Below are 19554 nucleotides of genomic sequence, written 5' to 3' on the forward strand. Positions count from 1 at the left end.
AATATGGTCTGTGGCTGAAAGGTTCACTTCTGCCAACCCTGAATTCTGTGTTGGTTGCCTGCTGACTTGGACGGGAAATTTGTTTCTTGTATAGAAATCTGGAATCTAGCATTCTAAAGAACTGGTTGTTGTTTCACTTGTTCCTTGGCTCTTGTGGTGCTCAGCATTATTTTCACCCTTCTGGTAACTGCTTGTGGCAGTGCTGCTGTTACTTCTGGTAGCTCTTTTTGCTTCACTGTACATCTTTACAGCACTAATTTCCACTGCTGTTTCTTAAGATGATGGGGAGTTTGTGAGTTATTTCAGGATGTTTCCAGATTTATATTCTTAAATACAGTTTTGATTTCTTTTCTTAGTTACAGCTTAAAGTTGGGAACAGGCTTTGAAAAATAAACCTTGTGCTTTGCAGATCTTGCATGTAGGTTGCATAAATACATCGTACGGATCAGTTCTGGTGGGCTGATGTGATACCTCTGGCTGTTACTGCTAGTTCCTGCAATCTTTCCCCAGCAAGTGCAGGATATTGTAAAACAGTAACTGTCACTTGGTTTACCAAAAAAGATATTACTTGTTGGATTTCTGGGACACACACAAAAACCTTTCTGCAGAAGCACACATTTTGAAAGGATAGAGGTGTGTGTGTTCTGTCTTGAAATCCATCGTTTCTGGGTGCAACCTGGAACAATGTATTTCCCTTTTTTAGTAAATGCAGTGCTTTTAAGAAGTGTAAAGTAAGCAGTGGCTACGTGCTAACTCAGCCAGGTGTTAGCTTTTCTATGGTAATACGGGGCAGAAAGGGAGAGGGGTTCTGGTTCTGGGTTCTTCTGAATGCCTTGAGAAAGGGGAAAAAATCTCAGTGATAACTTGTTTTAGGGAGGTTTTTTGTTTTGGGTTTGTGTTTTGTACACCATAGCTTTACTTATTACGTTGTCATTCATGCAGAGTTTCAGTTCGGCTACCTTCTGAGTATTAGAGTGGAAAATGCAGTTTGAGTTTGAGGTTATAGCACCCTGCTTCTGCCCACGGTGCTTGTGGAGACCCAGTCAGAGCAATGGTGCTTGATGGGAATCTTGACAGAATCAGCAGGGGTTTTTTTAGTTGTTGTTTACAGAGAAAGACAGATCTGTGGAGGAGTCTGCTTGCCTTTTAGGAAGGGCAAATACTTCAATTAGATGATGATGTAAAATATTATTTTCATTATCATTATAGTGGGAAGGAGGAAAGTCGTCTTTTTTTTTTCATGGATTGTTTTTTTTTTCTAGCAGTTTCATAATGCTATCTATAAATGGACAAAGAACAAGCCAGATGGGTTCCATTTAATCAACGGATAGTGGGCAATACAACACATTTTGTTTCTCCCAAGGCACGAGGGTGATGTGTTTTTCCACCGCGCTGCTTGTTTGCTCTCTTGGGGCAGAAGTGGTTGCCGCGGCTGGGGAGGTGACTTTCAGGAGGACTGGGAAATCCTGTTCGAGCAGCACCAGTTCCTAAAGTAGAGATGTTATTGTTGCTGTGAACTTAAATTTACTGTAGAGTCAGCTGAATTGGAGTGTAAGGAAATGGTGGGGCTTTTGTATCAAGCAGGCCAGGGCAGGCAATTCTCTCAAGTTTTTCTGGCTGCCTGGAGTCAGTGCTTGGTACATTCAGATCTTTCTCATGTGCACACGGACATGTACTCGTAAAGCAAATAAATCACATTCCTGAGACAGTCTTGTCCGGGAGTTGCATTGTGCCTGCCTAACTTTCCCGTCACAACACACGCTTGTGTGGGCTTGGTGGTAGGGCAGCAAGCAAACGCCGTGAATGAATATGAGGCCTGGTGGGCCTAGCGCTGCGTGCTCAGGTGTGGCTTGTGGCATTTGGCTCCATGTCTGAAACTGGTAATGAAAAACAAGTTGCGTGTCTTGGTGTCTGTGGCCGGTGTGTTTCTACCTTTTGTTTTGATTTCTCATGTGGAAATCATCTCTCAGGTAGTCAGGGCTGGATTTACTACCGCAGAGCGCTTCTTGAAGCTAAAATAATGACTTGTGTGTTAACATCAGAAGTCCTGCTCGTGGCATTTGTGATCAGCCTTTAATTCTGTGTGGCCATAGCTATTTCTCAAGACTCTCCACCGGCACTAGTGGGAGTTGAGCACAGATGGATCTGTATGATGCCTGCCTATGTTTGAGCTGCATACACTGGGTCATCTGGTTAAAACCAAAAAAACCCTAAGTATCGTTTATACCAGTTGTGAGAGAGGCCCTGTTACGCTGTGATGCTGGGACTGTAAAGAAGAGCTTGGGTAAAGACAGTTTGTGTGTGAAAGCCCATAAAAACCAGTATGGACAGAGTCAGCATTTCTTGGGTTTCAGTTGTAGGTGGTTTGAGAGCATGTTACGGGCTGTTTGTTGTTATTTGGCTGTAAACCTCAGTAAGGCTTCTACTGAAGGTTAATACGAATTAAAGCAGCACTTTGTCTATTAGCATTTCACTGCATAGCTATTTTGTTTGTTTGTTTTTAATAAATAGTTTATAAGTCTGAACTCTTAAACGTAGAAGTGAATGCTTTAGTGTACTTTGTCAAGTTGGGATACTGTGGGTGTTGCTGAATACCGTATGGCCCCTTGCAAGTGTCGCTGAAAAAGATTTTTTAAATCATTATTCATCTACATATATAAATAAATCTTTCATACAAGCTGAGTTTCTGTTTCATGGTTATTTTGCTCCTTAAAGTGGAAACAAATTGATAGTTTCAAGTAAGACATGAAGTCATCAGTGTGTCTGCTGGTGTCATGTGGTTAGATCTGAAAATCTGGTCTGCACAAAACACTGCAAGAATACATTTTAAGTGATGTAGTTGAATGAGACAACCTCTTACTATTTTAGTGCACTATCATAATTGGTTTTAGTGTTGTATTATTTTTAGTTCATAAAGATGCTGCTTTCTTGCACTTCTTCTGTATGGTTAGTGATGAATTAAGTTGACTGGAGTCATGCAAGAGCAGAACGCTCTGCCTCTTCTTGGAAAAAAGTGGTTTCAAAAGTTTCTTCTTTTTTTTTTTTTTGGATGGTATTATTCTTTTCAAAGCAATTATGATGTTAAATTAAAAGCAGACTCTTAACATTTGTGTTGATTGACTTACTTCTCTGTCAAATTTTTACATAGCGCCAAAACACTGACTCACTAGTCTGCTTCTCTTGGAGTGAATGGGGAGTTATCCATGGAGGCCAGCCAATTGAAGAAACACATTTTACATTTTTCACCAGCTGTTTGAATCTGAAGTCTGTTGGTCAATTTATTTAACCATATTGTAGAGAGATTTAGGCTACTACCATTCAGAGTATGCTTTAAACACCTTTCTCAGCTGCAAAGTAGAATTTTGTGTTTGAGCCTAGGATTTTAAAGAGAACATTCTGCCCTTGGTGACAGCAATTTTCGTCTACCTTCTTTGGGAAGCTTCAATTAGTTTTTCTGTGTCTGTTGATTGTTGAATTTTAAGTTTGTAGTAGGCCAGTATTAAAACTCAGAATGTGTATGTTGAACATCAAGGAAACTACTAGTGTTTTGAAGCACATCAGTAAATAACAACTCAGATGTAATTTTTTTTAAGGGGACACAGGCATTTTAAGCTTGAAGACATTGTTTATGTTCAGAGTTGCATTAGATAAACATTTTTATTTTATTTTTTTTAAATCCTGTTTAAGTCAATGCACAATTATTTGTAGACTTTCTTAATTAGATTTGAAACCAGTTTTATTTTTCTAATACGGAGTTAGATTAAGCTGAGGGAAGCCAGATCTTAATCAGATTGAAGGACTGCAAGGGTATTTGCACTCATTTCACTGACTTGGTTTTAAAGCAATGTCTTTTGGTTAAACTGGCATAATTTTGAGAAAAGGCAAGACTTACCTAACTTGGCTAGCAGCCTGGAAAATGCCAGTGCGTTAACTATTAAGGAAGATACCATCTGTATTTTTTCCCCTGAAGCTTGTAAGCTGGCTTGGCGATCTCTTCTCTTTGCATTTGGAGATCTGAGACTAGTAACTTTACAAGCTCAGGTGTGCGAGGGCAGAGAGAACCTTGTTAATGTTTCAGTGCTGTTATCTCAGTTAAGTAGTAGACTAGTTGGCGGCTGTAAAACATTACAATTCTTGTCTGGGAGGTAGGAAGCGTATTTTAGGTCTTCCTGTTATTTCTGTCTATAATGTGGGTTTCAGTTGCTTATCGGTTCGCCTTTGGAGATATGTTTCTCTGATTGCCCTGGTTTCCTCAGGGCTCCGTCCAAGTGCTCTCTGTCAAAGCTTCCAAGAACCTTCAAGATCTCCCCAAGGTTAATGGCTCCTGTTTGATTGTTTTAAGGGAGCTTCTCTTTCCTAGGTATGCTTTTTTAAAAATTTATTTTAGATTTATTCGTTAAAGTGTGAGCTCATCCTGTGTTCACAGTCGACTCCTGAATATCAGACTTGAGCAACGTCAGTTCTTCCAGTGCCGTTTGGAAAAAATGCTGAGCTATACAAATTTATATGGAAATTTATTCATCAATTTAAGAGCCTATGAAAGTTTCTTAGAGCCTATATACATGCATGAATGAAAGGGATGATATTTGGAAATGAGCTTTATGTGATTTGAATTGAACGGTGAAGAGGGGGTACCACTGACCTTCATGAAAGTACCCCAAAAGATGCCTGAGCTCATTTGCTAAGCAGCATCTTGCTTACATTGAAGGCATTTGGTGTAAATTCAGAGTAGGTGTGGGGGAGTTGAACATGGCCAGTTAAGCAGCATGAACATTTCTACTTGCTGATTTGTGTCAGTTTATTAGGATGGGTGAAGTGGATGTTTTAAGTCCATAATTGTCACTTAAAACTGATGGCAATTTTAATGAGTAAAGCAATGAGTTAACTTGAGGAGAAACTGAGGAGTCTGCTGCTAAAGAGACATACTGCTAACTGGGCAAAGCTTTCTCTGAGCTGAGAAATCATATGATTCCTCATGTGTCTTTGTAATATGACTAGAAAGCGAGAAATAAGTGAAGTGGTAAAATCATTTAGCTGTTGTGCCAAAGTTACTTACAAGTATGCTTCTGTCAGAGCAGCTAGAAAGCTTGCAATGGGCGTTGCACCGAAAGAGGCCTGGGGAAGGGTGAGACAGGTCAGCCTGCCATTACTTTCTGGACTGCCTGGAAGTTCACGGAAAATATAAACCTCCCACATAGCTGTGTGCTTGACTCTATTTATAGAGCAAGAAGCTATTTCAGCTCTTGTTTTCCTTCTCTCCCCACCTATCTGAGTTTGTTTTTCAACTTTGTTCTCCGTTCGGTTTGCCTACAGTGTGCCAGCTGAAGGGCTGGCAGCTTTGCCAAGCCTGCTTTCCTGATAAAACTGCTGCTGCCGCCACCTTCTGCGGCCACCCGAGAGCTGTCCCTGTGGCCTGGGGTGACCCCTGCTTCTCATCCTTACCCTCAGTTGGTTTTTCCTAGAAGAGCAGCTTGCTCTGCGCTTGCCAGAATAGGATCCAGATAGCTGGTGGTTTAGGCAGTGAGGGCTTCAAAGCTGCTGCAGTGGGTGAATCTCGTGTTTTTCTTAGTTTCTAACTCAAATCTAGAGATTCCTATTCTCACTTGTGGATATGTGAACCACCATTATTTAATTTTTAAACCCGTAACAAGTAAGATTGCTTTCTTCTTTTAGGTTCTTCAGTTGACAGTGATTAAAAGGTGTAGATCTTTACTGAGGGAATCTTTGCCAAAGTTGATATTTCTCTCCGGCTTTTCTGGTTTCACAGTTCTGACTTCTGTAAACACCTGGTGCCCTGGCCTTACTTGCCAGGAGTACTTGCAATACATGGAGTATATCAGCATAAAGTCTTGCTCGGATGAAAGTCAGTATTGAAATACTTGGATTAGCTGTGACCCAAAGAGTTTATTTTGCCACTTTCAACTTCCTCTGTTTTGGGTAGAACTGGTAGGAGTTTCTCTCCAGTTGATATTGTCTTTGTTGAAAGCTTCCATCTCAGGTTCTGAAGAACCTGCAGTAGAAGAGCTATGAATTCAAGCCAGTTTGTACCACATTAGCATGCTGAAACAGTAATCTTGACTGTGCTCACACCAGGTGGTACCAATGCAGTCTTTTTTCTTTCAATCAGTTGTTATTTTGTACACCTTGTGAAAAATCTCAGACTGACGAGTGCTCAAACTGAAATGTCTTTCTTTGGGACTGCTGTTTGTCCAGGATGAACAAATAAATGCTTGAACTAGAGATGCATTAGATCGACCACAAAGAGACGAGTCAGATGTTTTATTCTTTACTTTGGTTCTTCATTCCCGTGGTGTATTTTTTTTTCTTCGAATAATCTGTCAAATTACCCACGCCAAGGATTTCCAGTGAAGTCTTTGTGAGAGTGTCTGATAAATTTTGCTAGGAAGTCATCGGTCTTGCATTTAGACATCTTGTTTTGCTCACTGGGATTTGCAGTTCCTCCAGCAAACAGCAAAAGTGACATCTCCTTGACTGATGCAGCTTTCTTTAATCTGAGCTAAACAATAAAGTTATTTTATATTAATAAATTAATGTGACATAACACACATCCTCTCTCCATTTTATTGTGGGTTATTTTGTTGTTGTTGTTGTTTGTTTGTTTTCCTGGAAGAATTTAATGTTGTCATGTAACTGGTATTTTCCTCCCTTTCCTAAGAATTTGATATTGTTCCTTAAAAGAAGGAAGGAATAGCAAGTATCTAAACGTGTCAGTATCCAGCTGTGAGAGGAATGGGAGAGGAGAGAGAAAAAGCTTCAGTCTGTTTACCTGCAACTCTTCCTTCTTTATATATGGGTTAGGCTCTCATTCTTCTCTGTGAAGGTGGTTGAGACTGCTTCCCCTTGAACTCAACTTCACATTTCTTTCATTTTTTTCATCACAACTCTGCTGAATTGATGTGCTGTGCCTGCCAGGGTTGGGTGTCTTAGCTGATGCCTCTTTATGTAGTGAACAAAAACTGTGTGGACTATGGGTTATTCCCTCTGTTACCTTCATTTAATCCCTAATTACAGTAGGGGTTGACACACTAAGGATGAAGATGCTTTGCAAAAAAAAAAAAAAATGTGGTTTCAATTAATTCTTCTGGTAACAACTTAGTGTTGCTTGTTTGGGGTAAAAGCCTAAAGTTAATTTTCCAGAGCTGAACAGTTGGAAGCAGAACGTGTGTGAATGAGCGATCAGCAGCTGCTTAAGTGTGTGATTAATTTCGTTTGACAGACCCAAGTTGTGCTGATCGCAGAGCTGCTAGGGCGCTTTCATACTTTTTCAATTACTCATGAATTCCAGAGGGTATCTTAGGACAGCGCTCATGTGCTAGGCATGAGTGCTCGGGCAGAGGGAATGCTGCTGCTGGATTAAAGAAGGTTAACACTGGAAGTGTTTTGCAGAGGGTGGACAAATCCTGTGTGTGACTTAAATACACTCTGTGCAGAAGTTAAGGTTGCTGAACGATTAAAAGCTGTAATGCCTGAGAAGCACAAAAGGGGAGACCTTGTCAATTATAAAAATGGAAGTAATGTCTTAAGTTAAATTTGCTAATTATTTTTATGGGAGAACGAATGAGACAGGTAGCTTTGTTTCGGAGAGCTAACAACCGTATTGTTCATAGTCTAAAATGTTAAGGAATTTTGGACATTCTGGTCTCAGATGCCTGTTTCTTTTGGCTGCCATTAACAATGTTTAAAAAAAAAAAGCCACAAAACCAAAATTTTCTCCCTGCCTGACATACATATTTGCACGCTTATGTGTATTGTAAAATGGTTTAAAAAATATATCATTATTTACATGGGTAACTTTTCTGTCCTTTCCCACAGAACAGAAACGTGACTAATCTTGCAGTCCATGACAGTTTGACACGAGCTCAGTTTGCATTGTTTCACAAAGCAATGTGCTTCTCACGTCCTGCAAATTGTTAAGTTTGTAGCTTCTCTTATCACAGTTCAGCTGGGGAAAGGCAGTTGCCGCACTAGCTGGAGAACAACGCCATGTATATTGTGCTGCGCTGGCTGATGTGCAAATTTGTTTGCTTTCCAATTTCTGGCTAAAGGCTGAGTCATTGTTACTGTTATAACAAACACATATAGTTAACTTATCGCTGCAACACTGCTTCTCCTCTCTTGCAGTTAACGATAGCAGAAGTTTCAGGCTCCAAAGTCAAAAACAAGTGCTTTTTTTTTTTTTCCTTCCAGTGACTGTATTTTAGACTCAAATGGTACGAAAGGTTTCTAACACCGATCTCTGTGGCTGATCTTGATGTTAAGCTGATAGCAGCAGCTGATGTTGCCCCAGACTTTCTGACAAGAGCTGCTAGTCCTCTGCCTTCAGCAGGTTTGAGGTTAAAAGATCCTCTTTTGCTTTCCTGGGCAGAGCTCAGCTTTGGGGGATGCAGGTGGGGACTTCCCTTAAGTGAAGAAAACAGTGCCTTCCTTGGAAGGAGATGAGAAAAACAGGGTGCAAATTTATGCTCAATTAGCTGCAAAATTAACTTTATTGAGAAACAGAAGGCAGGCAATCGTGCCCTTTGGAAAAAATATGGTGTCGAGTAGGGTGAGCTGGGAACAGTGCTTCCTAAACTTGTAACTGTAGGGTCTTTTAACGCGCGGACAGATATTGAGGTCGCTTACATGCCTGGAGACGTTTTCATATCTGAGTCCAACTCGTGATTTCAGTGAAAGCTGAAGTTGCTGTGGCTGCTTGGCCTCAATCTTTTCCTCGTTCTGAAGATTTAGCAGCTGTTTCACATGGGTGCTGAGGAGCAGTGAATGACAGTGTTTAACTTTCATGATACTTCACAGCAGAACTTTTAAATTTAAGTTTTCACGTTATTAGGAATGCTGGTACAGGCTTGGATCCAGGAAAACTCAGGATCTGTGTTCAGCACTGCATACGTGCCATGGGAGCCCGGCACGGGCTCTGTGGTACATAGGCCTTTCTTCAAGAGGTTTGGCTTACAGTGGAAACCAAATATCTTCCTCTTCCAGGCCAGCTTCGCTTTTGTTTTCTTCCCTTTTTCTCCCTAAGAAAGGAAATTACAGAACGCTTATTACATTATTTGGTATCTTTAACTCAGTGTTTTGATTTTTGTGGTTTATCTTCCTGCAAAACTGATAAGTAATAGCTTTGCCAAATATTAGGTCACATTATTTGATATATGTAATATGTTTACATAATGGGAGACCTGTAATGATGACTGTGCTATGATTACAGTAAAGGGACTTGGAAGCTGAAATGCCTAATCTCAAAATTACAAGTACATTTCAATTTTATACTTTTGAGTAATTTTTGTGCAAGGCCCAATCAGGGTAGTTAGTTCCATTTCATGTGAATAGTTTGGCCTATTTTTTTTTAACTGTTATTTATAACCACTACGCTGTTCTTTAGAAAAAACATGTTCTCATAGATCCTACAAAGATTTAGTAAAAAATTGTTTCTTCCCTTACTAGAGTGTATCTGGAAATAAAGTTTATAAAAGTTTACTGCTATAGCAAAATACATTCTACTTGCATATCATATACAGATATTTTCCTGATTGAAACACAAGTACTTTATTTCTCAGCCTGCTCAAAGAATTTTCTTGCAAGTATTGGAAACTGTGGAAAGCTTCACTTTATTACAATTTTTTAAAAAGGGAAAAAAAGTAAATCAGTATAAAGAAGCAAAAAATGCACTGAAACAGTTTATTTAAAATTATTTTAATCTGGTGTGTTACATTTTCACAGTTAACATTCTAATGGGAAAATTATTTTTGATATTTTACATAAGAGTAGTGTGGCTGAATTTTGAACATCTGGGGGTCTGACTTCAAATTCTAAGGAAACCAGGCTAAATTTGTACTGTAATGATTGTGCTAAAACTTTTTTTTTTTGGCAGCAGACCTTCGTTGAGGTTCGTAATATACTGGATTGTTGGTAGAAAGCCACTTTTTTTTTGCGTTTCTCTGAAATTCATGTTATGACTTTTTGCAGAAGTTGCATTGTCTCTGTAGACATTTGGGTATTGTGGCAGTGAAATAACATGAATAATAATACATGAAATAACTTGGCTTGGAAAACTTTGTTCTGATCTCCTACAAAAGCCTGAAATGATTACTTTTTCCAGGAAATTTATAAAGATGTGCAGATGTGCTGGTCACAACGGGCCATGCTCATGAAGTGGCAGCTAATCAAGCTAATCAGACCGTGAGTGAGCAAGACGGCCAGTTTGTTGCACATGCACATCCAAGTCCTAACGAGCTAAACCACCTTCCAGGGGTCTTTCAGTCGCCTTGGATAAGTGCGGCATAGGAAGTTATATATACTACTGTACTGAAAATAGTTTGATGTTCTAAGGTTATTGGATATTACTGTTCAGTGTCTATTTTCAATTTCTCACTTGACTGAAAAATATGTTTTTGTTGTACATGTAGACTTGTTCCAACAAAGGTTCAAAGACCTCCTATGTACAGGACAAAAGACAAGCCAAAGAATGCACTTGGAGTGATTAAGATGGGCTAATTGTGTTGTCTAACAAGTCTCCTACGATAAAGTTTGGCACTACTTTTTGGGGAGGAACTCTTTACATTGGAAACAGAGAAGAAAAAGAAAAAAACGTGAAAAGGATAGCTGTGAACTTGAGTCTGGAGAACTAGTACCTCTATCACAAGAAGAAGCGTGTGCTACTAAATTATAAACAAGATGTTTTTCCTCTCCTATATCTCAGTCAAGGGAGGGAAGTCTGAGCAACATGGGAGCAACCTCACCTCCAATACCTTAACAGTGTTCCTCGCAATGTGTTTCACGCCTTTGTTGTAGACATCTGCTCGTGTTCAAAAGCTATTCTTAACTACAAAGAAAACTTCATTAGAAATAGCGGTAAAAGAATTTTTATCTAAATTTTGTGTTGCTTTTGTATGGATTATGTAGGAGCCAATACAGATAAAATACAGACTTTTCCCCCAACACAGAAAAAGTAATTATCACTTCTGCTTCCTTGACTCTAGGCTATGGTGGCTTGTTATCCAGGCAATGGAACAGGATATGTGCGCCATGTCGATAACCCAAACGGAGATGGAAGATGTGTTACATGTATATATTATCTTAATAAAGACTGGGATGCCAAGGTATGCAACTTCTTTCTATAATTTTTTACATGTACTTGCTAATGCATCTTTGCTGTAGGTTTTTGTTCGTGTCCTTCCTAACGTCTGTGCTTAGTACTGTTCTTACATTTTGTTATTTGTGGATGTCCTTTGCCTTGTTGATCGAGCAGTTAGTGAGATGCTTTATAGATGAGGCATTTATTTTCAAGGTATCAGTATAATTCAAATCAGCCTAAGTCTTAATGTTACTGTGGGTGCAAGGTGTAGAATAGATGAGCATTTATAACAGTTAGAGTGGTCTAAGAATTTACTGCCATCGGTTTAAAACTCTCCATAGATGTGATGACTAACTTTTTAATAAGGATTATCCTTGCAATCCAGTGGTTTAGGTAGGTTTGGAGAAAGGATATAATTAACTGTGTGTGTTGATAGCATGAGAGAGTAATGCAAAGATAGCTTTGTTTGTTCTGTGACTGCTGTGCAGTCAGCTGTACAGAAGTTCATTCTCATTGTATATGGGGAAAAAAAATAAAACAAGTGATATTTCTGTCATAATACCTAGGAAATAAAAAGTGGAAGAGTACTTGAGCATTCAGTTTCTGTGTGAATCGGGGGCACCAAATATAGATAACAAGTTGCAGCTAGGAGGTTTTCTTTTTTTCGTTATGGGTGCAATCCATTTCTTACAAGAGCTGGATGAGAAAATGAGACCAAGAACATGCTCACATAAAACTTGCAGATCAGAAAGCTGAGTGAGAAATGGGTGCACTTGAATCTTTTTGACTGCTCTTGGAAATGTCAAATTTCATCCTTCAATTAGGAAATAAATTGTTAACCTTCTTTGCTATGACAGCATCTTGACGTGTACTTCCCCTGTACACTTCACAAGTGTACTGGCTGGACAGAACATCTTAACGTGCATGGATTACAGTTTCTCTCCTGGAACAATTGGATGCATTTCAAACTCTAGAATTAAAACAGATTGCGTTTTCCCAATAACTTTAAAAATTTACTAGCTGGTTATTTAATTTATGAACAAAGGTATGTGATTTCCTGCAAAACCTCTCTTGCATTTAACAACATCAATACTGTCAGTAGGAAGAAGTTAACGTGACTTAAAAACAGTCTGATCTTGTGATACTTTCTAGGTGTGTATAGGTAGCTCCAACTGTTTTTCAAAGCCTGTAAGGGATCTAAATTGGAGTAATACAGGTTTTAGCTTTAAATTGTAGTTCCCTAGTCTTTCCTCATCTTAATTATAGAAATACGACATCAAACTATTGCTTCTGCTGCTGTTAAATGAATTGATCCCGTTAATGGGAAGGGGTGATACTCAGATGTGAAATACAATGTTTCTGTACTGTATGGGCATATTTTTAGCCACGTGCATCATATCATTCAGTTTTGTTCATTTATTTTTTGCAAGTAGGTGATACAACTAAAATCCAACCAATCTAAAACCATGCCTTTTATTTAAACATGAATGGAGGTTTAATATTTGCAAGTATTTTGGAATTACTTGGTGAAAAATATGTAAAACTTGCTACATGAAGTGCATTTACAGGAAAGCCATAGGGTCATTATTTCTGTAGCATGTATAAAGATAAAGGCTTTTATTTCAGCTCAATACATCTGAAATATTTTTAAATATGATACTCAGTACTTTGAAAATAATATTTCATTATATTCAATGCACTGCTTTTAAATACTTAATTTGTAGGTAAGTGGAGGCATCCTCCGGATATTTCCAGAAGGTAAAGCCCAATTCGCAGATATTGAACCCAAATTTGATAGACTGCTATTCTTCTGGTCTGATCGCCGCAACCCTCATGAAGTACAGCCAGCATTTGCTACAAGGTAGGGCTCATGGACTCAGATACATTGCACGATGCTTCTTTTATCAAAAGGTGAGGGATTCCTAACAAGAAATGTATTAAACTGTGAATTATGAACCCGATCCTAGTTTTTTCCATCCCAAATTCCAGTTACACTATGGCAAAGGGTTTGGTTTGGTTTTGTTTTCCTAATGGTTGGATAGACTTCTGCTGTGCTGCTGAGTTGGTACCGATGTCTGATCTCTCATTTTGGAGAGAACATTCTCTTAGCCAAGGTGGATAGGGGGAGGTACTTGAATCCTCAGAAATTTCTGAGCGTGTAATTCACAGAGCTGGATGACACCATGCACAGCCAAGAGGTATTGATCGTCTGCATTGTTTCTGTGTAATGGCTTTATACTGTGGTCCCTTCCCACTGTCATTAGCACAGTTCTGTGTTTTTTAAAGATTGACCAGGAGCTTCGGTTTTATGCTTGCTTTCATTGGGAAGGAGGTAGTTGTTAGCAAATAGGTACGTTCACTCTCCCTTTTCTTTACTTGACAGGTGACTTAGTTTGGGAACTGGGAGAGGGCTGTGGGGTGGTAATAACCATTGATACACAAAACTCTTCTTTTTCTTTGGAGTATTGCAAGAGTTCGTTCCACTCTGAGTCACGGATGGAACTTGAAACCTCTTTTGTCCCTGTTTTGGGGAGAGGATGATGCTAAATGTGAATGCATTCACTGCCTGACATTTTAAGTAATGCTACCAGATAGTGTTAATAGGTAAATCATTGGAGTCGTTAATCCAAACTTCCTGTTGCACATGTTGCAACACGTTTTGATGGTCAGAGCACTGAACATTAACTGGGGCTGTGAGATAACACAAGTACCTTTGCAAGAAGTAATTTGAAACTGCAGTCAGCACTCAGAGCCTTTCCCAAGGCTGCCCCACTCTCCCTTCCCCCTTCCACGCTCTGGGCAGAGGCAGAGGGTGAAATGCCATTTACTAAAGCTCCTTAAAGTCTTTTCTCAATAGCTGGCATTTCATATTTAAATCCTCTGTGGGCCGTGGAAAACCAAAGGAACTGTGTAAGAAGGGGGTAGTTAACTTTCCCTTATGGCAAACGTCCAAAAAAGATTTGTGTGACTCAGAGATGGACTTGACAAAGTAAAATAAAAGCTGAGGTAAAGCAATAGTTGCGTAAAGTCAAAGATGAGGTCACAAGGCAGAGACTGTATTACAGTTCCTGGGCAAGAACCATAATAACAACTCACTTGGGGGAAAAAAAAAAAAGGTGTACACTTAAAGCATCAGTGTCACCCTTTCAATGACTGGTCAGACAATGCCTACTAGCAGGAAAAAAATTAGAAATTGCTTGCTTTATGAAAGCTTTCATCTGTTGTATCTGTTGAACTGCAGAAATCTTGTCTCATTTAGTCTGAATTGTATGTCAAGTGCTTCACTGTAGTATGTCTGTTTTCCTTCACAGTTCAGGAGTTCTTTTTTCATCCCTCTCCCTAGGTACGCAATAACAGTGTGGTATTTTGATGCAGATGAAAGAGCACGAGCTAAAGTAAAATATCTAACAGGTAATCTCTCATTAATATCTCCTCTTCTTTTTTTTTCCTTTTTTTTCTTTTTTTTTCTTTTTTTTCTTTTTCTTTTTTTTTTTTTCCTTTTTTTTTCCCCTGGAATAATAACACTCCAACCTCATCTCCCTTATGCAAAAAAAGCAGGAGGAAAAAGCAAGACTTAACTCATATAGGCTTTACAGGGAAGGTGATCCAGTGGTTAAGCTGCTAGCCTGTGACTTGGGAAATCCAGGTCAACCCCTTGTTCTGCACACACTTCCTGTGGGACCTGAGGCTGGTCAGGCTTTTCATATGGGGGATACAGCTTCTTACTCGTGTCTCTCTAGTAGGTGTGGAACACAACAAATACACCAGAGTTTGTGAGGCACTGCAGAACTGAGAGCCGTGTAAATACTTTTGGTAGGATACAGTGATCTGACAGGTGAATGCAACTTAACTTGACTAGAATTTCTCTACTGGAAAAACAAAAGCCTAAAATTAAAGTCTGGAATCAAAGAATGGAGTGACTTCCTCTATTTCCAATTCCACATATCTAGCATCTGTTTTCCTTTTCTGGCTTCTCCCTCAAGAGGAAGTTGATCTAATTTTCCTGTTCAAATTAGCATTATAAGTAGAAATGGTCTCGGACTTCTGTCATACTTGTAAATGCATCATGATTTTGCATTTGCTGCGATAGTTTAAAAATAAACCACAATCAGGTGAACTGCAGGTGCACATACACACACGGCCAGTTTCTCGACGGTTTCATCAGATGTTCTGAAAATGATGATTTTGAACACGTTAGGCCAGTCGCTTCCAAATCAGATTCCTGTTCGTGTCTTTTTGGTGCCTGAAGCGCTTTGTTAGCGAGTTTCTGGCCCCGAGGCCTGCGTGCGTTTGGGGTGGCAGTGGCACTTTGCAGGCCATCGAGAATGCCAGGTGACGCCTGCCTGGCCCCGCGGGAAGTGTGTTGGCGTTTGTAAGTCAGGCTTCGTGTCACCCGCGTGTGACCCTGCAGCTTTCTGAGCCAGCTGGAGCACAGCCGGAGCCGTTTTGGTCATCTCCACGTAGCTTCAGCTGCTACTGTTGGAGAAATGCACAGAAATGGCTCAGGTGAGCTTGTATCTGCTGCTGCCCTCCCTCTCCAGTGTCCCCCTGCACTGCAGGCACTTCAGGAAGGAAGGAAGAAATTTAAGTTTTGGTACTGGTTTGCTCTATAACTTATTCCTGTTAATCACATTGTTGTGATTTTGGTTTCATTGGCAATTAAAATTGCATTCTTTATTCTGTGTCCATAGCAAGAATTGTACAAGAATCTTTTTATTTTGTACTGATAGGAAAGTATAAAGTTATAAAATAAAAAATTGAAAGCTATTAATTTTTTGGCTTAGTGTCAGTCTTACCAAAGCCATGCATAATACATGTGAATTTTCATGGATATGGAATATTGTCTGTTAATGTTTTGATAGCTGAACTTTTTTGTGTGTACCTAAAGTTATTAAGGTTAATTGTTAGGAAAAAATGGACAGAAGAGGTGTATTTTTTCTTTAGGAGCAAGTCAAATGCAACATTGCGATTTAAAAATCCCTCAGAGTTTCTTTAAAAGGATAAATACCCAGAAACTATGGATATGGTGATCAAGAACAATAGACCAAATCCTCAGATTCTCACACAGCTGTTCTTAAAGTTCACCTTCGTTGAGATGGTGAATTTCAAGCTGCACATATGATGTGAAGTATTCCATTTTCTATTTGGGCAGCCAAATAATTGCCTATTTTCAGAGGTGATGAATAACCACAGCTCATTGAGCATACAGAGCATATGTGCAAAAATGATAGATCATGTGTGCTAGATAATCCTTGAAGATAATTTTGTAGAACTAATCTGGAAAGTGGTGTAGCAATTCTGTAAACTATACTTTGATAAATGCTGAAAAGTAATACTGATTTCCTTTTCATGTTTCTGCAGGTGAAAAAGGTGTGAGGGTTGAACTTAATAAACCTTCTGACTCGGTTGGGAAAGACGTTTTATAAGCCTATGATTTAGCAACTCCCCTTGCTATTTTCCCTGATAAATCTTGATGCTATCTATTAACTTTTGAATGTGAATAACAAGATAAAGGAAAATCAACAACAAACCAACATTTTAATAAAGAAGCAAACAGTGTTTCAATGTTGCATCAAATAGAAGATTTTTTGACTGCTGAAGCATTGTACTATGTGATTGTGACTCCAGGCCTGTGACTGCTTATGTGAAGAAGATAAGCAATCAGTATGAAACAGCATATGCATCTGGACATAAACAAGTGCCCTACATAGAATTTGTTCATCCTTATATTTTGCCAGACCTGTCATCCAGCTGAATCCAATTCATCTCTCCCTTTTTTTATATGGTAAAAGTTTGAATTTTGGGTAATTTTTGTATGACCAGGTACAGTTTATCAAAATTGAGTCTTAAAAAAAAAAAAAAAAAAAAAGAAAAAAAAGAAAAATGGGGGAAAAAAAATTACAGTATTCTCCAAAATAACATGAATCTATTTTTGTAAAACTGTTCATACTGTTCTCCTCTGCCATGAAAGACCTAATTTAATATAAGGGTTGCCAGTAACTGATAATCACTTTAATTTTCTTTACAGCTTAAGTCAGAAAAGGAGCACTTTAATTACCAGCTAAAAACCTGATTGTTTTATATCATATCTCACACTAATCTTAACTTTTAAAAATTGCTGCTGTATTGTTTTTTGACTATGTCCTCTTGAACCTTATTAACAGAAGCAAATCAGTATCTTGCTATTAGTAACATTCAGTTTGTGGTTTTGTATGTTGAATCCACGGAGGGGAAGTTTCAGTCTCTGTTTTTTTGGTTTTGTTTTGTTGTTGTTGGGTTGGGGTTTTTTGGTTTTGTTTTGTTTTTAAGTGACTGGCACTAAGTGAACTTGACACTATCGGTTGCTGTCATTGGCTTTGGGGACCTGGTAAATACCATCAAGTTACAAGAACATACAAGGGCTTTCCTAGGCTATCAGAGGTACCCAGAACCTCCTTATGTACTTGACAGAAAACTTTGAGCTTTCTCCCTTTTCTAAAGAATACTTGCCATCCCCTTTTCCTTTGTATATAAGTTAATAGAATATCTAAAATTCACTTTTTACAAAATTTCCTTTCCAAATGTTGGTGTCCCATGCAGTCTTTAAGTTGACACCTTGATCTATTATATAGTATCAAGGAAATGGTCGGCACACTGAAGCTGAAGTGCATCACTGTAGGCTCCTTGTGCAATACACCTTTAGATTTTCACTGTGCTGAAGGATTTCCCCAAAAAGGCGCTGGCCTTTGATCAATACTGAGATATATATTTAGTAAGAAAACCTTTACTTTCTTTTACATTGTTTTCATTTTTTTGAAGGAGAAGGGGACATCACAGAATAAAAATGACGTGAGAAACTTTGATACTCTTAATTTTAAGAAATAGATGTTTTGGACACTGTTTTTTTTCTTCTTTTTCATGAGCTTTAAAAGCTTCAGAAAACAAAAGCAAACCTATAAAAGACAGCATTCATATTTACAGGAGTTTGGGGGTTCATCAACTTACCCACTGCAGTTTTCTATCTGTCCCTTATTTCCTTACTTAGCCAAAACAATGTGAGTGTACAGAAATATTTCTGTATATATTACAACTTGTGACAATTTTAGCATCTGTATAGTTTGTATTCAATTAGAGACCTTTTCTATGGAAAGCTCAGTAATTTTTTATTAAAAAGATTACTATTGTTCATGTAAAACATGAAAAAGCTAATTGTTTAATAACAAACTGACAGAAAGGGGAAAAATTCAGTATTGGTATATCATTTAGGAGAACCAACAGAAATCCCAGTTTTGTTTTGATTTTGCTTTTCCTTTTCTTTAATAAGTTCTTGCCCTTTACAGTACTCTTCCTCTTTCCTCATTTCTTCCCAGAGAGAGAAAAAAAAAAAAGAAAAAAGGAAAAAAAAAAGACAGGATTCCTTTACTGTAAGTGCCTCTGCCAACCTGGCCAAGGAGTGCAAATCTTCATTACTGTCTTGTCTGCCGTGCATTTAGGCTATCAATGAGACAAGCAAAAAAGCCACCTCTTCTACTTCATCTTCTTTAATACTACTTTAATGGAGGTTTGGTTGGTTTTGATTTAGAAATGTACAGCATAAGCCTTTAAACTCTTTTCAGTCCCTCTGTAATTCAAACTTTTGCAGTTACACAACGTATCAAATTCTAATCACACTGTAGGTTTGTGCTTGCCAGACAGGTTTAAAAAGTGCTTAACTTTTCACTCCATGTAAGTCATTGCAATAGGGTCAACAAATCAGGTCAGCCATTTCTTCAATGTCCTTTAGAAACTGTTCATTTCATGTCGGTTGAATATTCAGTCTTGAGCATCACCAAGCAGGTCCTTGTTTTAAAAATATTTTTTAAACTGTCTTATGATCTGTATGTGTCTAGTCCTGGTTAAAGATAAAGCTTCATAATGCTATTTTTATTCATGATGTTAGCCAGCTGTAAAATATGAGACCTTTATCTATAGCAGGCAAAGAAATTCAGGATTCATTTACAGGTTGCCTATAAAGTTGTGTAATTTGAAAAGCAGTGTTCATTATGAAAGAGCTCTCAAGTTGCTTGTAAAGCTAATCTAATTAAAAAAAGATGATGTATAAAGGTTCTTGAAAACAATGTGGTTATTTGTGATCTATGTGACTTTTAAAAACTACTCCATAGTAACTAATTTATAAATGCCCCTGGTAAAGGGGCATATGGATTTTTGTGCTTTAAATCAGAGCTGGTTTTAATCTAGAGGAGGGTCTGTTTCTTTTTGAACTGTCCTAATTACGTGGGTGTGGTGATCAGTTTTCATGTGATGGACTTTCTCCATCAAAAACAGCATCAGGTTTTGACCGGTTGGAGTAATGACCTACACAGAGACAGCTCTTGGTTTTCACCACTTTCTGATATGTGCAAGAGGTAGGAAATGAAAGCCCCCTTCAGATAGGCTTTAGTAAGGTTTAATGGGAGCTCTTCAGTTTTACGTGGCTCCTAGGG

The 19554-nt window shown here is 38.5% G+C and overlaps 1 protein-coding gene across 1 annotated transcript in view; it reads left to right on the plus strand.

Annotated features, from left to right (window-relative positions):
* The window catches only part of EGLN1 (egl-9 family hypoxia inducible factor 1), a 34153-nt gene extending 14965 nt beyond the window's left edge, over nt 1-19188 (plus strand). The window contains 4 exon segments of the mRNA XM_048047260.2: nt 10998-11117; nt 12817-12953; nt 14436-14503; nt 16454-19188. Coding sequence (XP_047903217.2) covers nt 10998-11117; nt 12817-12953; nt 14436-14503; nt 16454-16518 — 390 coding nt within the window. The 3' untranslated portion in view covers nt 16519-19188.
* The last annotated feature ends 366 nt before the right edge of the window (nt 19189-19554 follow it).

This window comes from Anser cygnoides, chromosome 3 (assembly GCF_040182565.1).
Source record: "Anser cygnoides isolate HZ-2024a breed goose chromosome 3, Taihu_goose_T2T_genome, whole genome shotgun sequence".
In the NCBI taxonomy this organism is placed as follows: Eukaryota; Metazoa; Chordata; class Aves; order Anseriformes; family Anatidae; genus Anser; species Anser cygnoides.